General features: G+C 51.1%; 1 protein-coding gene across 1 annotated transcript in view; it reads right to left on the minus strand.

The window, feature by feature from the left end:
- HECTD4 (HECT domain E3 ubiquitin protein ligase 4) overlaps window positions 1-13,864 on the minus strand; it is a 112,988-nt gene that overhangs the window by 33,551 nt on the left and 65,573 nt on the right. The window contains exons 36-45 of the mRNA XM_045296692.1: window positions 12,214-12,416; window positions 11,435-11,570; window positions 10,480-10,662; window positions 9,812-9,976; window positions 9,228-9,397; window positions 8,202-8,317; window positions 3,793-3,896; window positions 2,084-2,245; window positions 1,797-1,945; window positions 238-317 (exon numbers count right to left, since the gene is read on the minus strand). Of these exons, the coding sequence (XP_045152627.1) occupies window positions 238-317; window positions 1,797-1,945; window positions 2,084-2,245; window positions 3,793-3,896; window positions 8,202-8,317; window positions 9,228-9,397; window positions 9,812-9,976; window positions 10,480-10,662; window positions 11,435-11,570; window positions 12,214-12,416 (1,468 nt within the window). The remainder of the gene's footprint in view (window positions 1-237; window positions 318-1,796; window positions 1,946-2,083; window positions 2,246-3,792; window positions 3,897-8,201; window positions 8,318-9,227; window positions 9,398-9,811; window positions 9,977-10,479; window positions 10,663-11,434; window positions 11,571-12,213; window positions 12,417-13,864) is intronic.

Below are 13,864 nucleotides of genomic sequence, written 5' to 3' on the forward strand. Positions count from 1 at the left end.
CTTCTAATACATGCTTTAAACGTGTACAATCCCACTGACGTGTTAGCTTTGAGGCTTTTAGCATCGTCAGAGAAGTGCACCCATCGCCACCACCGCATCCAAGAGGGGGCTCTTTCAGGAAGGGCTGCAGTGTCAACTAAAAGACAAACTGCCCGTGGCCCGTCCCACCTACCGCGCGCCAAACCTGGGAAACGAACCTCGCGGGAGGCGCACAAAGCGCCCCGCAGCGGCACTCACCAGGGCAGAGAGTCACGTCGAGGCGCACGCTCTTCCACTGCAGCAGGCTGGAGCCGTTGTAGTGCACAGCCCGGCCATTGCTGGGGGAAACACAGAGGGCAGTCAGGACCGAGGGAGCGCAGCAGGCAGCGGGGAGAGGAAGAATGGCTCTGTCCCTCGACACGCACACACGCGAGTAAGTCAAGAGAGCATTCCTTGATAAAGCAAAATTACCAAAACGCGAAGCTACGGTTTCTCCGTGTAGGCCCCACCGAGGTCTGGACACCTCGGAAGACAGTGCTTCCATCGCCAGCCTTTCCCCGAGAATGCCGCTGCTGCGACTGACATGGCATCAAGGTGACCGTTTGCGCCTCCGTGAGGGACTCACACCCTGTTCCGTTCGAGTGCTCTTTGAGAGTGTGGAGCCAAAGAAGTGGGAAGGAGCATGCCGGGCTAAGATTTCCCGCTAAGAGTCTCGTAGGCAGCGTAGCCCTTGCTGCTCTTGCGGAAGGAGCGAGAACATTGTCATGATGGAAAAACAAGTGTTTTTTCCCCTTGGTGCAACTTTCCTGGCCTTTTTCTCACCAATTCTGAACAGTCCTTCCTAGTCAGCCCATGATTAGCCTGTGTATTTTGAGAAAACTAGTCCCCACCACTGGTGGACCTGATCTTGCGGCCTTAAAATGAGCTGGCTCCAGACCCCCCCCCAAGCCGCTGGCCCTCTCCTTTGGAGGCACGCTAACGAGGGTGACCAAGAGAACTCGAGAACTCGCCTTCAGCCGCCCATGATCACAGAGACAGGTTCGGACATGTTTTGTTTGGAATAAACCCACGAGCTGGGGCCCTAGGAGAGACATTTCTTGACCTGCTCTCGTATTGCCAACTGCGAGGTTCTACAATTCCGGGCAGAGACCCTGTTACTGTGGCGTTAGCTCATCCACGAGTGTGCGCATCGCGTACGCGTTCCCAACACAGATGGCTCATACATCGGAGGCGCAAAATAAGCAGGTCCTTCTCAGGACAGCTTGCGTCTTCAGTCTGGCTTGTGATTTATGAATCTCCAAAATAGCCCGTTTCCCCAGAAGTGTCTGAAGACAGACCCCTATTCTCTCTCTATATATATAAGGGTGAGCTTTTCAGTGATATCATTAATAACGGCATAACCATGCGGACCAGAGTAACACGCGTCATAACAAAGCAAGGAGGGCTTTAAAACAGTAAGTGTGTCGTAGTCCTGGCCTCCCATGCATGAGCACCCTCAAGGGAGAGAGCTGACCCTCGCCCCAGGACGGCCGGTTGGTCCTGTACCCTTGGGCTAGCACTCATCTGCTCTTCTCAAACTGGGGCGTTTCAGCCTCAAGCCCAAGGGCCAGTGAGTGCGAGGTACAGCCCCATTCACTTAGTGGGGCTTCCACATCGAATCCTTCCAGAGTGGCCTGGGCAGACCCCTGTTTTCACCTCAACAACTATATGCTTTTGTGAGAAGCGACTGTTTCCTGGAATACACCTCGGGAACTGCCAATACCCCGATCGACTTTATGTCCGCCTTTGGGGTCCAGCACCAGTCGCCATGCACTTACTTATGGAAAAGGCACGTGCCCACTGGGTTTGTCCACGCTCCATCTCGCTTCTCCGCTTCTGTGGCAAAGCCAAAGGAGACGATGGGGCCGGTGTCGTCATCGGTATCGCCGTAGGACACGATCTCAATTTCCCAGTAAAAAGACGGGGCCTGCAGAAACACCATAAGCAGGCGGGCCCTTAGAGGGTGCAGACTGGGCCCTTGACCTTGTTTTTGTGCTCACATGTCAAGGACGGAGACAAGAGGGCAGTGTCCCTTGGGGGGAGCTGGGGGGCGGGGGAGGCTCACCTGAACTGGTAGAGGTGAGGTGGCATAGATAAAAGTGCCCCGGGGCAAGCCTCCCCCAGCGCTGGGGTCGGCCAGGAAGGTGACCGACGTGAGGTGAGAGGAGAACATGCAGGCGCGCACGGGCGGGAACACTCTTGAGGGGCTCCATGTGATCTCTCTGGGCTGCAGGGGGGCAGGGAGGAAAACCGTCAGTCAACAGCACGGCACACAGGGATCCTTCCCCCTCCCAAACAAGAGAACAGCGCAGGTGGATTGGACGGTATTCCCATGGGAATGTCCCCAAGCCAGTGTCCCCCTTCAGCCCTGTCACTGAAAGAAGCCCGTGAAGAGCTCGTTCCAAGGATGGCCATCAGAGACTCGGAGACAAGTCGAATGGCCCCCAGGACAAGCCAGACTGAGGCAGGGGAGGCACGGGCAGACGGGCACGATTGAGCGAGAAAACAGAACTAAAACCAAACTCGCTGCCGTCGACTCACAGCGACCCTACAGGACGGACAGGGTCGAACTGCCCCGTGGGCTTCTGGGACTGTAACTCTTCATGGGCGTAGACAGCCTCATCTTTCTCCCGTGGAGTGGGCTCAAACTGCCGAGGGTGAGGTTAGCAGCCCAATGTGTAACCAGGACGGCCACCAGAGCAACTCCGAGGGAGGGGGGCGGGGACCAAACAGAGATAGTAGAAACCCAATTTTGTTTAAATTAATTGTAGGGAATATATCACATGAATCTGCTACATGGGGTGTTTAAAAATTCAGGTGGCAGCTTTTTTATTTTATATGTTTCTAACTTATTTTGAAACAATTCCACAAATTGTGAGAATAATATGGCAAAGCAAATAACACAGTTACCCAATGTACCAATTTTCCTACACAGTTTTGTCCAGACATAATTTACAGCTTCTAATACATGCTTTAAACGTGTACAATCCCACTGACGTGTTAGCTTTGAGGCTTTTAGCATCGTCAGAGAAGTGCACCCATCGCCACCACCGAATCTTAGGACATTTTCATCGCCCTTGAAAGAAATCCACCCTCATTAGCACTCGCTCCTCACTGCCCCCTCTCCTGGGCCCCTAGACACCACGAATCCACGGCTGGTTCCTACAGGTGGACCCCTTCTTCCGTAAATGCAATCTTCTAGAATCTTCTGGATATCTTCTCTGAATGGACCACAGTAAGTATGCGGCCATGTGTGGCTACCTGCTTTCACACAGGACCTTACGCTCGGCGTGCACGTGTTGCAGCAGGCATCAGAACCGCATGCCCTGCTGCTGCGGCCGCTCACGGCCAGACCACAGTGTCTGTCCCTGCCTCTACTGATGAACAAGGCACCACACACATTTGTGGATACACGAATTTTTCAACAGTTCACCATTGTTTTTGTGTGTTTTTTTTTAATCACTCCCTCTTATTTTCCCTCGAAATACACTTACCGTTATGTAAGGGACCCTAACCCTAAGCCTTCTTCTTCCCCGTCACTGAGCACAGCAGCTGCACCACGGCCCCTGATCGAGAGCTCTGCCCTCTGCTGGCATCCTCCAACTCAGGAAGGGCCAGCCAGTGCCTCTGCTGCCCAGAGAAGGGGCTGTCACAGACTGAGTGGCTCTGCAAACCCTCACTCCACTGCTACCACCGGGAATGCACGAGCCTGGGGCTCTCTCTGCCTCGGCAGCAGGAGGTGTGGCCCGTGCTGGAGGCGGAGGGAGGGCTCACCTGTCTCCGGTCGGCCTGCAGTGGGGGGGGCGGGGGCCGAGCACAGTCCCGGTAGAGCATCCTCAGTCGTTCACACTGCACTTCCACGACCGCAAGGCGCTCTCCTGGCAGGGTACACACAGAGTCCGTGAACACAACTACTGCCCGGTCAACGCAGTTACGTGCGCTTGGAGAGATTAGTCTGAGTTTTAGAAAAGAGCCCATGATCTGAGACCGCGCTATCTCCTGGAGACTGCTGCCACGGGGCACTCTAGTACCTGTGCCTCACAACCACGATGCAATGAACGAGTGGGGCTAGTGAATTACACTTAGTAAGTGACAGCTATTATCCCTATCATCCGATAATTAAAAGCTTTTTTTCTTATTATCTAAACTGATTTTTTAAATCGAATAAAACCTATTGAACATGTCTTATGAGCAAGACTAAATGTTAGCTAATACAAAAAATATCAGGAGTCAAATCTCCTGCTCCAATAGGAGGGAGAAAACACACACACACACACACACACACACACACACACACACACACACACACACACACACACACACACACACTGCAAGGCTCTACTGTGTGATACCAGGATAGAAGGCACAAGCACAGGTACACAGAGCAATCTGGCAGAGCTTAATAGAGGCAGTGTTAACTTAGATCCTAGGACAGAACAGGATAGGATAGGATGTCAGCAAGCAGAGAAGAAAGGGGATGGATTCTGGGGCTAGAATTAGTCACGTGTAAGCTGTCTGAGGAGTGTCTGGTACCATATGCAAAAATTAACTCCCCAAACCTAAGTAAGTGTAAGAGAGCTTAAACTCTACAACTATAGAAAACATAAGTGTAAATCATCAAAAATCACTACACAAATCATGAAACTGTTTAAGGATAGAGAAAAGGTGAGGGAGTCCGTAAAACAGGAAACTAAAAGAGCAAATGGCATGAGAAATAACAAGTATAATAGATAATAATAAAAGGTTAAAACTAAAATTGATACGGAAATTAAAGATAGTCATTTGTAATATTTTGTGGAAATGCTGTCACTAATAGAGGGCTGCTAATCTAATTGTGGACAATTTCATGTCGGGTTCAATTATATCCTTGGGGACAAAGAGTACATTTTGACTTCAAAATCTCCCAGCAAACTATCAATTTACAGGAAATATGAGGACAAAAGAACATGTCAAATGACACCACGGGGATACGATCGGCTAAAAAAAAAATCCTTCAACAAATAAATCATAAGGGAAAACGAGAGACTGATGTGGAAACTACATTTTAAAAGATGCCTGAGAGACAAAACAAGTAACGACGTATGGACTTCATGTGGACCCTGGTTCACACGAGCAGATGTAAAGACAAATGTGACATTTATAAGCAAGTTAGGAATTTGAACGCCGACTAGGTACTTAATAGTGTTGATGTGCGCGGCTTCAAGTTGGCTCTGGTTCACCGGGGCACTCTTGGCACAACAGAATGAAAGTCTGCCCAGTCCTGCACCAGCCTCATAGTTGGTGTGCCTGAGCCCATTGCTGCGGCCACTGTGCCAGTCCATCTTCCTGAGGATCCCTCTCTCTTGCTGACTCTCTACTTTACCACGCATGAGGTCTTTTCCCAGGGATGGTCCCTCCCGCTAACATTGTCCAAAGCATGTGGGACTAAGGCTCAGCATCCTTGCTTCTAACGAGCATCCTGACTGGCCTCTGACCGGTGCAGACTTACAGGCCCAGCGTATAGTCAATATTTCATCTTCAACACCAGAAGTCACAGTCACCGAGTCTTTGGTCTTTGTGGTTCCCTGTCCAGCTTTCGCATGCATAGGAGGGGACCCAAACATTACCCCAGGCTCGGGTCAGGGGCACCTTGGCCTTCAAAGTAACATCTTTGTTGTTAACACTTTAAAGAGATCTTTTACAGAATATTTGGCCAAGCAATAAGAAACTGGATGTCTTGACTGCTGTTTCCATGACTGTTCATTGTTGATCGAGGTAAAATGAAAACCTTAAAGACAACTTCCATTCTTTCTGTTTCACATGGCACGACCTCTTGGTCCAAGTGTAATCAGCCTGAAGGCTGCAAGTGCTGTAAGTCGTGTCATCGGTATGCTACAGACTGTTGGCCAGCCTCCCTCTGATCCAGATCCACAGTCCCCTTCATACGGTCCGGCTTCTCCGGTCACGCGCTCTGCATACAGCGGAATAAGCCCAGTGAAAGGACACGACTCTGAGACGTACCTTTCCTGTACAGGTTCTGCACGCGCACAAGAGCGTGTTCTGGAATCCCCAGTCTCTGCCATTTTCTCGTGGTTTGTGGTCATCCACGGAGTCCGTAAAACAGGAAAACATCTGCCTGGTATTCCCTGCTTTTAGCCAAGAGCCATCTGATAATCAACAATACTCTTTGTTTCATGTCTTCTGAACCTGCTTTGAATTTTTGGTAGTTCCATGTGGATATACTGCTACAACCATTTTTGAATTATCTTCAGCAAAATTTCACTTACATAGGACATATTACTGACACTGTTTGACAATTTCCATATTCTATGGAGTCACCTTTGTGTGTAAGGGGCGCGATATGAGTTTCTTCCAGTTGGTGGCTGTCTTCCCAGTATCTGCATCAACTAGAAAACACCGCTAGCCTTGCATCCTTTATTGACGCGTGTCAGCTGCTGTTCTGTCAATTCATGGAGACTTTGTTTCTCACCCAGGCCTTCATTGCAGCTTGAACTTGACCCTTCAATACTTCCTTCAGTTCTTGTTCATATACCTCTGGAAATGGGTGAACATCATCTCCCTTTTTGTTTTTTTTTTGGTAGTGACTCCACGTATTCCTTTTGAAGATTCTTCTTTCACTACTTCCTGCATCGTTCAGTATTCTGCCCGTGGAAGCCGTCAACACTGCAGTTGAGGCTTGAATTTTTTATTCAGCTTTCAGCTTGAGAAAATGCCGAGCATGTCTGCCCTTGTGTTTTCTCACTCAGGTCTCCTCACGTTTCCTTCTAAGACTGCATTTTCTCCAGCTGTCCTTGGGGATCTCCTGTTCGGCTCTTTTACTTCATCACTTCTTCATCTTAGCTTTTCTCGTGTTCTTGAGAAGTGTTTCCCCAAATGGGTGACACTGCCCCCTGGGTGGGGGTGGGGGTGGGGGATTTCTACAACGATCCAGGTTGGCTGCAAAAGCAAAAACCTCTATTTTATCCTGGATTATGGGCTATACTACAGAAGGTTTAGCTGGCAGAAGGAGGCACTGAGTATGTGTGTGTGTATGCATATCTAATGTATATATACATAATGTTTTTTACATTTTATATGCATATATACACGTAAGTACAGATATGTATTTTATTGTTTCGCTTTTCTGAAATGGTAAGTCAAATAATCTTGGGCACCTATGCCCTAGAGCAAGTTTCAGAGGCTCTTCTGAGATCCATTTTGATCTTTTCTTTCTTTCCTGATTATTAACGACCTTTTGCGCTCACCCTACAACAAGTTTGGTCCTTTGGCCACTTGTGGCCAATGCTTCAGCTCAATTCCTGAGAGAGTCTCTGAATTCAGGTGGAATAGACTTAAGTTTGTATTTTGGCTCTTCTGAACTTACTTGAATTTTAATACCATTCACAGAATTATTAATTTTTAGATGTGAGAAAGGTGTTACGGCCTTTTTAAGAGTTTTTACTTTTTAAAGATATATACTAAAAAAAATGTATTGATAAAATAATATCTAGGATTTGCCTAAATAGAATCCACCGGGTTGCAGCATAGGTGAAACAGGATTGGCTATGAGTTCTTTTTGGTGTTTTTTTTTTAAATTTAAGTTTTTACTCTGAAACGGTGGGGGGGGGGGGGATATGAGTTACATTTCAGGCCAGCAACTCTGCATTCAACAGTTCAAACCCTCATCCGCCACCAGGAGTGAGCCAAGTTGTTCTTTTTTAAAACTGGATGGTGGAGACAAGGGTGTGTACGGTGCGTGTGTGCAGGGGTGCTCACTAGCCTAGTCTTTCCAATTCTGTCTTTGGTTGAAGTGTTCCACACACACACGCACACACTCACACTCACACTCACACTCACGCACACGCTCCCACAGAACCCCGAGGATGGGTGCTAATGCGTATGGCATCGCTAAGAACAGCTCATCAAGAGTCTTAACAGAGGGACAAAGCCCATCAATGAACATTGTTTGGTCCTCAAGTTCAATTGAAAAGCACGGATTTCATAGCTGGTGTACACTGTGCGTTTTTAGGTCACATCTCTACGTCTGAGCTGAAAGTGAGTTTTGAGAAGTGCTATTTGCAGCGTGCGCAGCGTTTCCGGGTGCATGTCCATGAGGACATTGGGCGGGGCGGTGTCTAATGGCTAGCATACTGACAAAACTTGGCACAGTCTGGTGCTGAGGAGAAAGAACCACAGGTACTCACCAGCGCTGCACTCCTGGGCTGCTAGGTTAAGAACCTCCACCGCGGCCGGGCACTGCTGTATAAATTCTTCACAAAACAAGCTGTCTTCTAGAAGCTGGGCCATGACCAGACATGCTCTTAAGGGGGAAAGAGTGACAACGTTTCAAAGTCATCCGTGTCCCACTCCCCAAAAGTCACGTGGAGACAGACAGACAGACAAGGCAGAACAAACCCCATTTCAACCCATTTTGTTCCCAGATTTACTAGCTTCAACCCCCGAAGACTTCTACCTTTTCTGCGCTAGACTGGCTCAGAGATGCTTTATGGATCCCTTCTCTCGACCCACCCAGTGCCTGCGAACGTGGCCTGGGCAATCAGGAAAGGCACCAGATGGCTGCCATCACCACAAGACGGGGACCGAGGTGGCAGGTGAGAAACGAGCAGCTTCTCTCCAGCGCTTTGCCTAAAGCAGGCTCCACCGGCAAGAGGCGCCAAAAGTTGGGGAAGTTGTCCTCTTGCACCTGATTCACAACCCTTATTGGAACTTTCTGGAAAGCCCCAGGGTCTCACGAGAGACTGGCGACTGCTACTGAATGGTTAACAGACAACTGCAGGTGCCGGAAAGAGGGGTTTTCTCTTCACTGTCAACCTCTATGAGCATGCCTGGGGTTTGCCATCATCAGCGTGAAAAGCCATGAACCGGCATATCTGCATGGTCCTGCTAAGGAGCCAGGCTTCGTGGCAGAGGAATGCCGGAGAGAGAGCGCAGTCCCGCTGGCCCAGTGAACAAAGGAACAGCTGCATTCCGTGGTTCGTGGCTTTTCTTGGGCGAACGACCACGCTTTGTTGGCAAGCACAGAGACTAGGGGCGGCAGCACGCTGTGGGGCACGCCCTGGCCAACAGGGTTTCTGTTGCCCAGCTCTGCGTGAGCGCAATGCTGGGGAACCCCTCGGTCTGGGGTGGCGGCCACCCTCCCGCCCGGGAACTCCTGCCTCTGTCAGGTTCCACCTCGGGGGCATGGGAGGGGGCTTGGGGGTGGCGCTCACCTGGTCCTTATTTCAGCCAGGAGCCGCACGACGGCCATCACAGGAGCTGACCCATCTCCTGTTGCAGGAAGTGACGTGTGAATAGAGAGACTTCCCTCCTGAGGAAGCAACATGGACTGGACTGCCTGTACTACCTTCTCAGTAATGGACAGTTTATGAAGAGGCAAGGCCTGGTGGTGGTGGGCGGAGGTGGGGGGCATGGCAAAAAGTTAAATTCAAGTCGTTAGTTGATAAGAAATACGGCAGACGTGATTATATTCTCCAGCGTTAATTCACAAATGTTTCAGTTAAAGAAAAAAACAAAAATACACAGACAGCACGAAAATCCCCACCCAGAACATTGCAAACCAAATACAATCTGCTGGCAGCACATCCTGCCTCCGGAAGAAATGACCTTTGTCAACAAGGCGAAAGCTCTCACCCAAAGGTTACGAGTAAGCGCAGATCACAGATACGGCAGCACCGTCACAAATGCCCAAATACACATCCCAAGTGACACTGAAGACAACCCACGCGCTCGGTGTTCACGGCTGTGTGTTACCGTGCGCAGGGTCGCGGTGTGATGCATTTGCAGATCACCTTACCTCGGATCTCGGCACACAAAGTCTAGACAACGGGATAGTCAGCGTGTCTGCTGCTTGCGAAGTCTTTCTACAGCCCATGGGCGGGAATCTGACCGTGGCTATACCTTCCTGCTCGTTGACGGAGGCCACTGCCCCGATGCTTCCTGAGACGCCTCTGCCTAGGACCTGGAGGCAGAGATGGGTGAAGGTGAAGGTGAATGACAACAGCACCTCCCAGCTCGGAGGGCAGTGGGTGCAGGTGGTGGGTGGGAAGAGGCCATGTATGACGGGCAGGGCCAGGGTCATCGTCTCTTGGGGTGCCGACACTGAGCCCTGGGTATGCGTGAGAAGAGCGGGCCCTCATACCCCAAGGCCAGGTCATCGCAACACTCTACTGACGTCAAACATGCCGTTCAAAGACACAAGCGGCAGGGCAGGGCCATGCAGTGAGCGCTCTGCCACACTGTTGAGTTGACACTCAACCTGGCAGCGGCAACAGTACGGCATTAACACTACGTGGCGGGACCCTGCAGCTCGGTGTTCGCGAGTCTGAGATAGCTGGCAGGCATGGGCTTTTCGGTCTCCAATGGTGGCCGGGACCTTGCCTGACAGGTGACCAATCAATCCGTGATCATGTACATGCAGCGAGAAAGCCGTGAGCTGGGGAGAGAGTTTAGCCGGTCGGTTACCTGGACCTCTGACCCTATCTTGATGGTCTCCTTGAAGCCGCCCAGGGCGCACAGGGCGGCGACAGCCTGCCGGGCAATTCTCTGCAGTTTGGCGAGCTTGCGGCCACTGCTGCTGCCGTTTTCCAGAATGCTTTCCGCATACTTCCCCAGCTGCGGGATGTACATCAGAGCACGGGACAGGACCTAGGTGGGGAAGCAGCCCGGGGAGTTGATGTGAAAGACGTGGTCGCGGGGACAGCACCGGGGCTTAGAGACTGAAGGACACTGCAGATGGGCGGGCCGATACACTAGGCTCCAATCAGTGCCGTGTAGGCCGCCATCGCCTTCTCCGGTCTGAAAGACTTAGAGATACACAACCTCAACATGCAAGTGCATCTAGCAGGGTGCTCATGACCTCCCTAAAATGAAGCCACCGTTTGTCTGGAGGGAAATCTCCACCGGGGTCAGCTGACATCTCAGTACCCAATTACTTCTATCGCAGGAATGAAATTCACTGGAAGAATGACGGCAGGCAAGGGGGACTGAGCGTTTCCTGGTTCTGGGACTGCCATCTGCCATGATGGGACAAACTGGGTGGAGTCAATCACACGGAGATAGCCCTCAGGACGGGGGTGGGCGGGGCGAGTGTACTTTAAAAAATCCATACACCACACTCGAGGGGCTACCTAAAGCCAGGACCCCTCTAACTCAAGCAAGAGGAAGAAGCAAGGACGGCCATCCTATCCTCAAGGGGACCATCCTATCGTTGTCTGCCAAATCAGGACGGGGAGCAATGGAATGGAGCCGAAACTGCTCCATCAAGGGCTACATCCCAGGGAAGCAGAATGAATGGGTACACCTGGCCGACTTTGGGCATCTCTCCTCCTGAAAGATGGGCTTGACAACTCAAATGCTAGACTAGAATGTGAGCTGCCTCCTCCCGCGCACAGCTATGTGGGCAGCAGCGCGCACCGACCTTCTCTGCCGTGGTGGTCCATATCTGGGCGGCATTGGACTCTGGGGCCATCAACAAGCTGTGCAGCAAGGCGATCACTTCGGCAGCCATGCTGTTGGCCACGTGCCCGCTGATGAAGGGTCGCACGGGGTCAGTCCTGCAAGTGTCCACAGGGCAAAGTGTTGGTGCCCAGTGGCTGGCACCAAGGCAGAGGGCCGCCTTTCAGGGTTAGCCCCAGAGGGAACGAGATTCTGTTTGTACCGGGCAGCGTGGACTGCACTGACCGAGATGAAGAGAAAATACACTACCACCAGAAAGAGAGCCCATCTGCCTTCCGGGGGGGTTTCAGGAAGTTCCTGGGACACGATGGACTGAACTTTCTTATCAAACAGGCCATGAAGAGCCTGTGCTGGGCCTGCATGTAGAAACCACCTGGCAGAAGCTTCCCAGAGGCCTCACTGATTCATCCCTTCCAGCCCCAGAAAGAAGTTCATGTGCGCAGTTGGAGCAGTGGAGACAGCTCTTTGAAAGAAGTAAAAGTAGCAGAACCAGAGTTTACTGAAAAAGACTTGTCAACGGCGTCCCTGGGAGTAGACTGTAAGGGTCCAGCATCTCTCCACTCTTAGATTGACCCCTCAGGTTACCTAAGGGAGTACTACTCAAAGGTCCTGCCACTCCACCTGGAGAGAAAGTCCTGCCACAGATGTGCACGGGATGCCTCTAGTCCCCATTTTTAGCAGCCCAAGGAGATGGTATAAAAGTAAAAGCCTAAACCAGCCCTTGCCCGTGAGCGGCTGTACCTGGCGAGCTCCGAGTTCCTCTCCCGGCAAATGGAGGTTTGGGCGGTCTTCTTCTTGTCCCCTGTGGACAGTCCGCTCACCGTCTCCGGGTTGACTGACTCGACCGGCGGCCCAACACTGACAATGAGGCCTGACTGTGCCCACTTGGTGGCCTTCCGGAGAGCAGCGACTGCCTCTTCTGTGATCACCTCACAACAGCCACCCTGGGGATCAGTGTGAACATGGACAGGTCAGTGTGGACACGCCTCTCCGCCCCTGTCTCTCTGCTTTTGAGTAAACGTTGACTGTTCTCCACCCCCCACCCTCCCTATAATTGACTGTTTGCTTTAGAAGCCAAGCTAGGATTTGGCTTCAACTCCAAGGTAAAGGGTTTCTTAGAGCCATACGCTGGGGGGTCTTCTAGGCTATCAGTCCACCAAGTCTGGTCTTTATCCGGAGTTTGAGTTTTGCTCTACATCTCTCTCCCATTCTAGCCAGAGCCTCCATTGTGTCCCTGCAGAGTGGCCGCTGGGCACTGTAGAGTTCTGCCCTCAGGAGGGAGGATCAGGTGGGCAGTCAGTCTTGTGGGCTAGCTGCTTTTGGGGGTCTCGGTTTCCTTCCCTCTCTTTTGTTCCAGATGGGAAGAGAGTAATCATTGTATGTTAGATGGTAAGAACCCAGACGCTACTTAGCAAGCCAGACTGTAGAACATTCTCTTTACGTGTGCACTATATGCTGATCCATGGAGGTGTCCCAGGAGACTGTGGTCTGAAGCCCTTTAAACTTATAAGCCAACCCCACGAGGTATTCGGCCATGTCTAGGATATCCCTCTAGGTGCGTTAGCATCTGTGAGTATGAATCCATACGTGACACACGCAAGCACATGCCTGTGCCTACAAATATACTTAGATATGCACATACGTGTACTCACATACACCGCCACGACACATGCAGCATACGTAGCTGCCTCTGTGACTCATGTTCTCAGCGGCGGCTAGGTTGCTGCAGATTGACTCATGTGAGAACCCTGACCAAGGAGGTCCTCTCAGTGTCTTCAGTCACGGGCCGAGCTGGGCTGACTTTCCCCACGACTGCACCTTGCCTTCCCCAGCACCAGAAAGAGCAGCTGCCTAGTACCTAGCAAAGAGTGGGCCCTGGTGGCGTAGGGGGTGATGAGTCCGCCTGCTAACCACACGCTGGCAGTTCAAAACCACCAGCCACATCACAGGAGGAAGACGAGGCTTTCTAGTCCATAGAGTTACAAGCTGGGAGACCCACGGGGGCAGTTCCACTCTGTCCTAGGGACATTTTGACTCAACTGGATGGCAGCGAGTTTGGCTTGGATGAACTAGCAGCGAATGACTCCCCCTCCCAAATGCTAACACTTCTGAAAATCTGTCCCGCCTCCACCATCACCAATCACCAAAGCAATCTAGGCTCATTTTCTGAAATGCAAATAATAAAGTGTTATATATCGAAAGTTTCATTTCCGTAAGCACCCCAGGCTCTGAGCTATTGTTTTTTCCATACTCAGTCTAACACACATAACCCTGGGTCACTGTCTAGACCAGTGGTTCTCAACCCCTTTGGGGGTCGAACGACCCTTTCACAGGGGTCGCCTGATTCATAACAGTAGCAAAATTTCAGTGAAGAAGAAGCAATGAAAATAAT

The sequence above is a fragment of the Echinops telfairi genome, unplaced genomic scaffold (assembly GCF_000313985.2).
Source record: "Echinops telfairi isolate 266 unplaced genomic scaffold, ASM31398v2 ScPeMD7_7412;HRSCAF=8450, whole genome shotgun sequence".
NCBI classification, from domain to species: domain Eukaryota; kingdom Metazoa; phylum Chordata; class Mammalia; order Afrosoricida; family Tenrecidae; genus Echinops; species Echinops telfairi.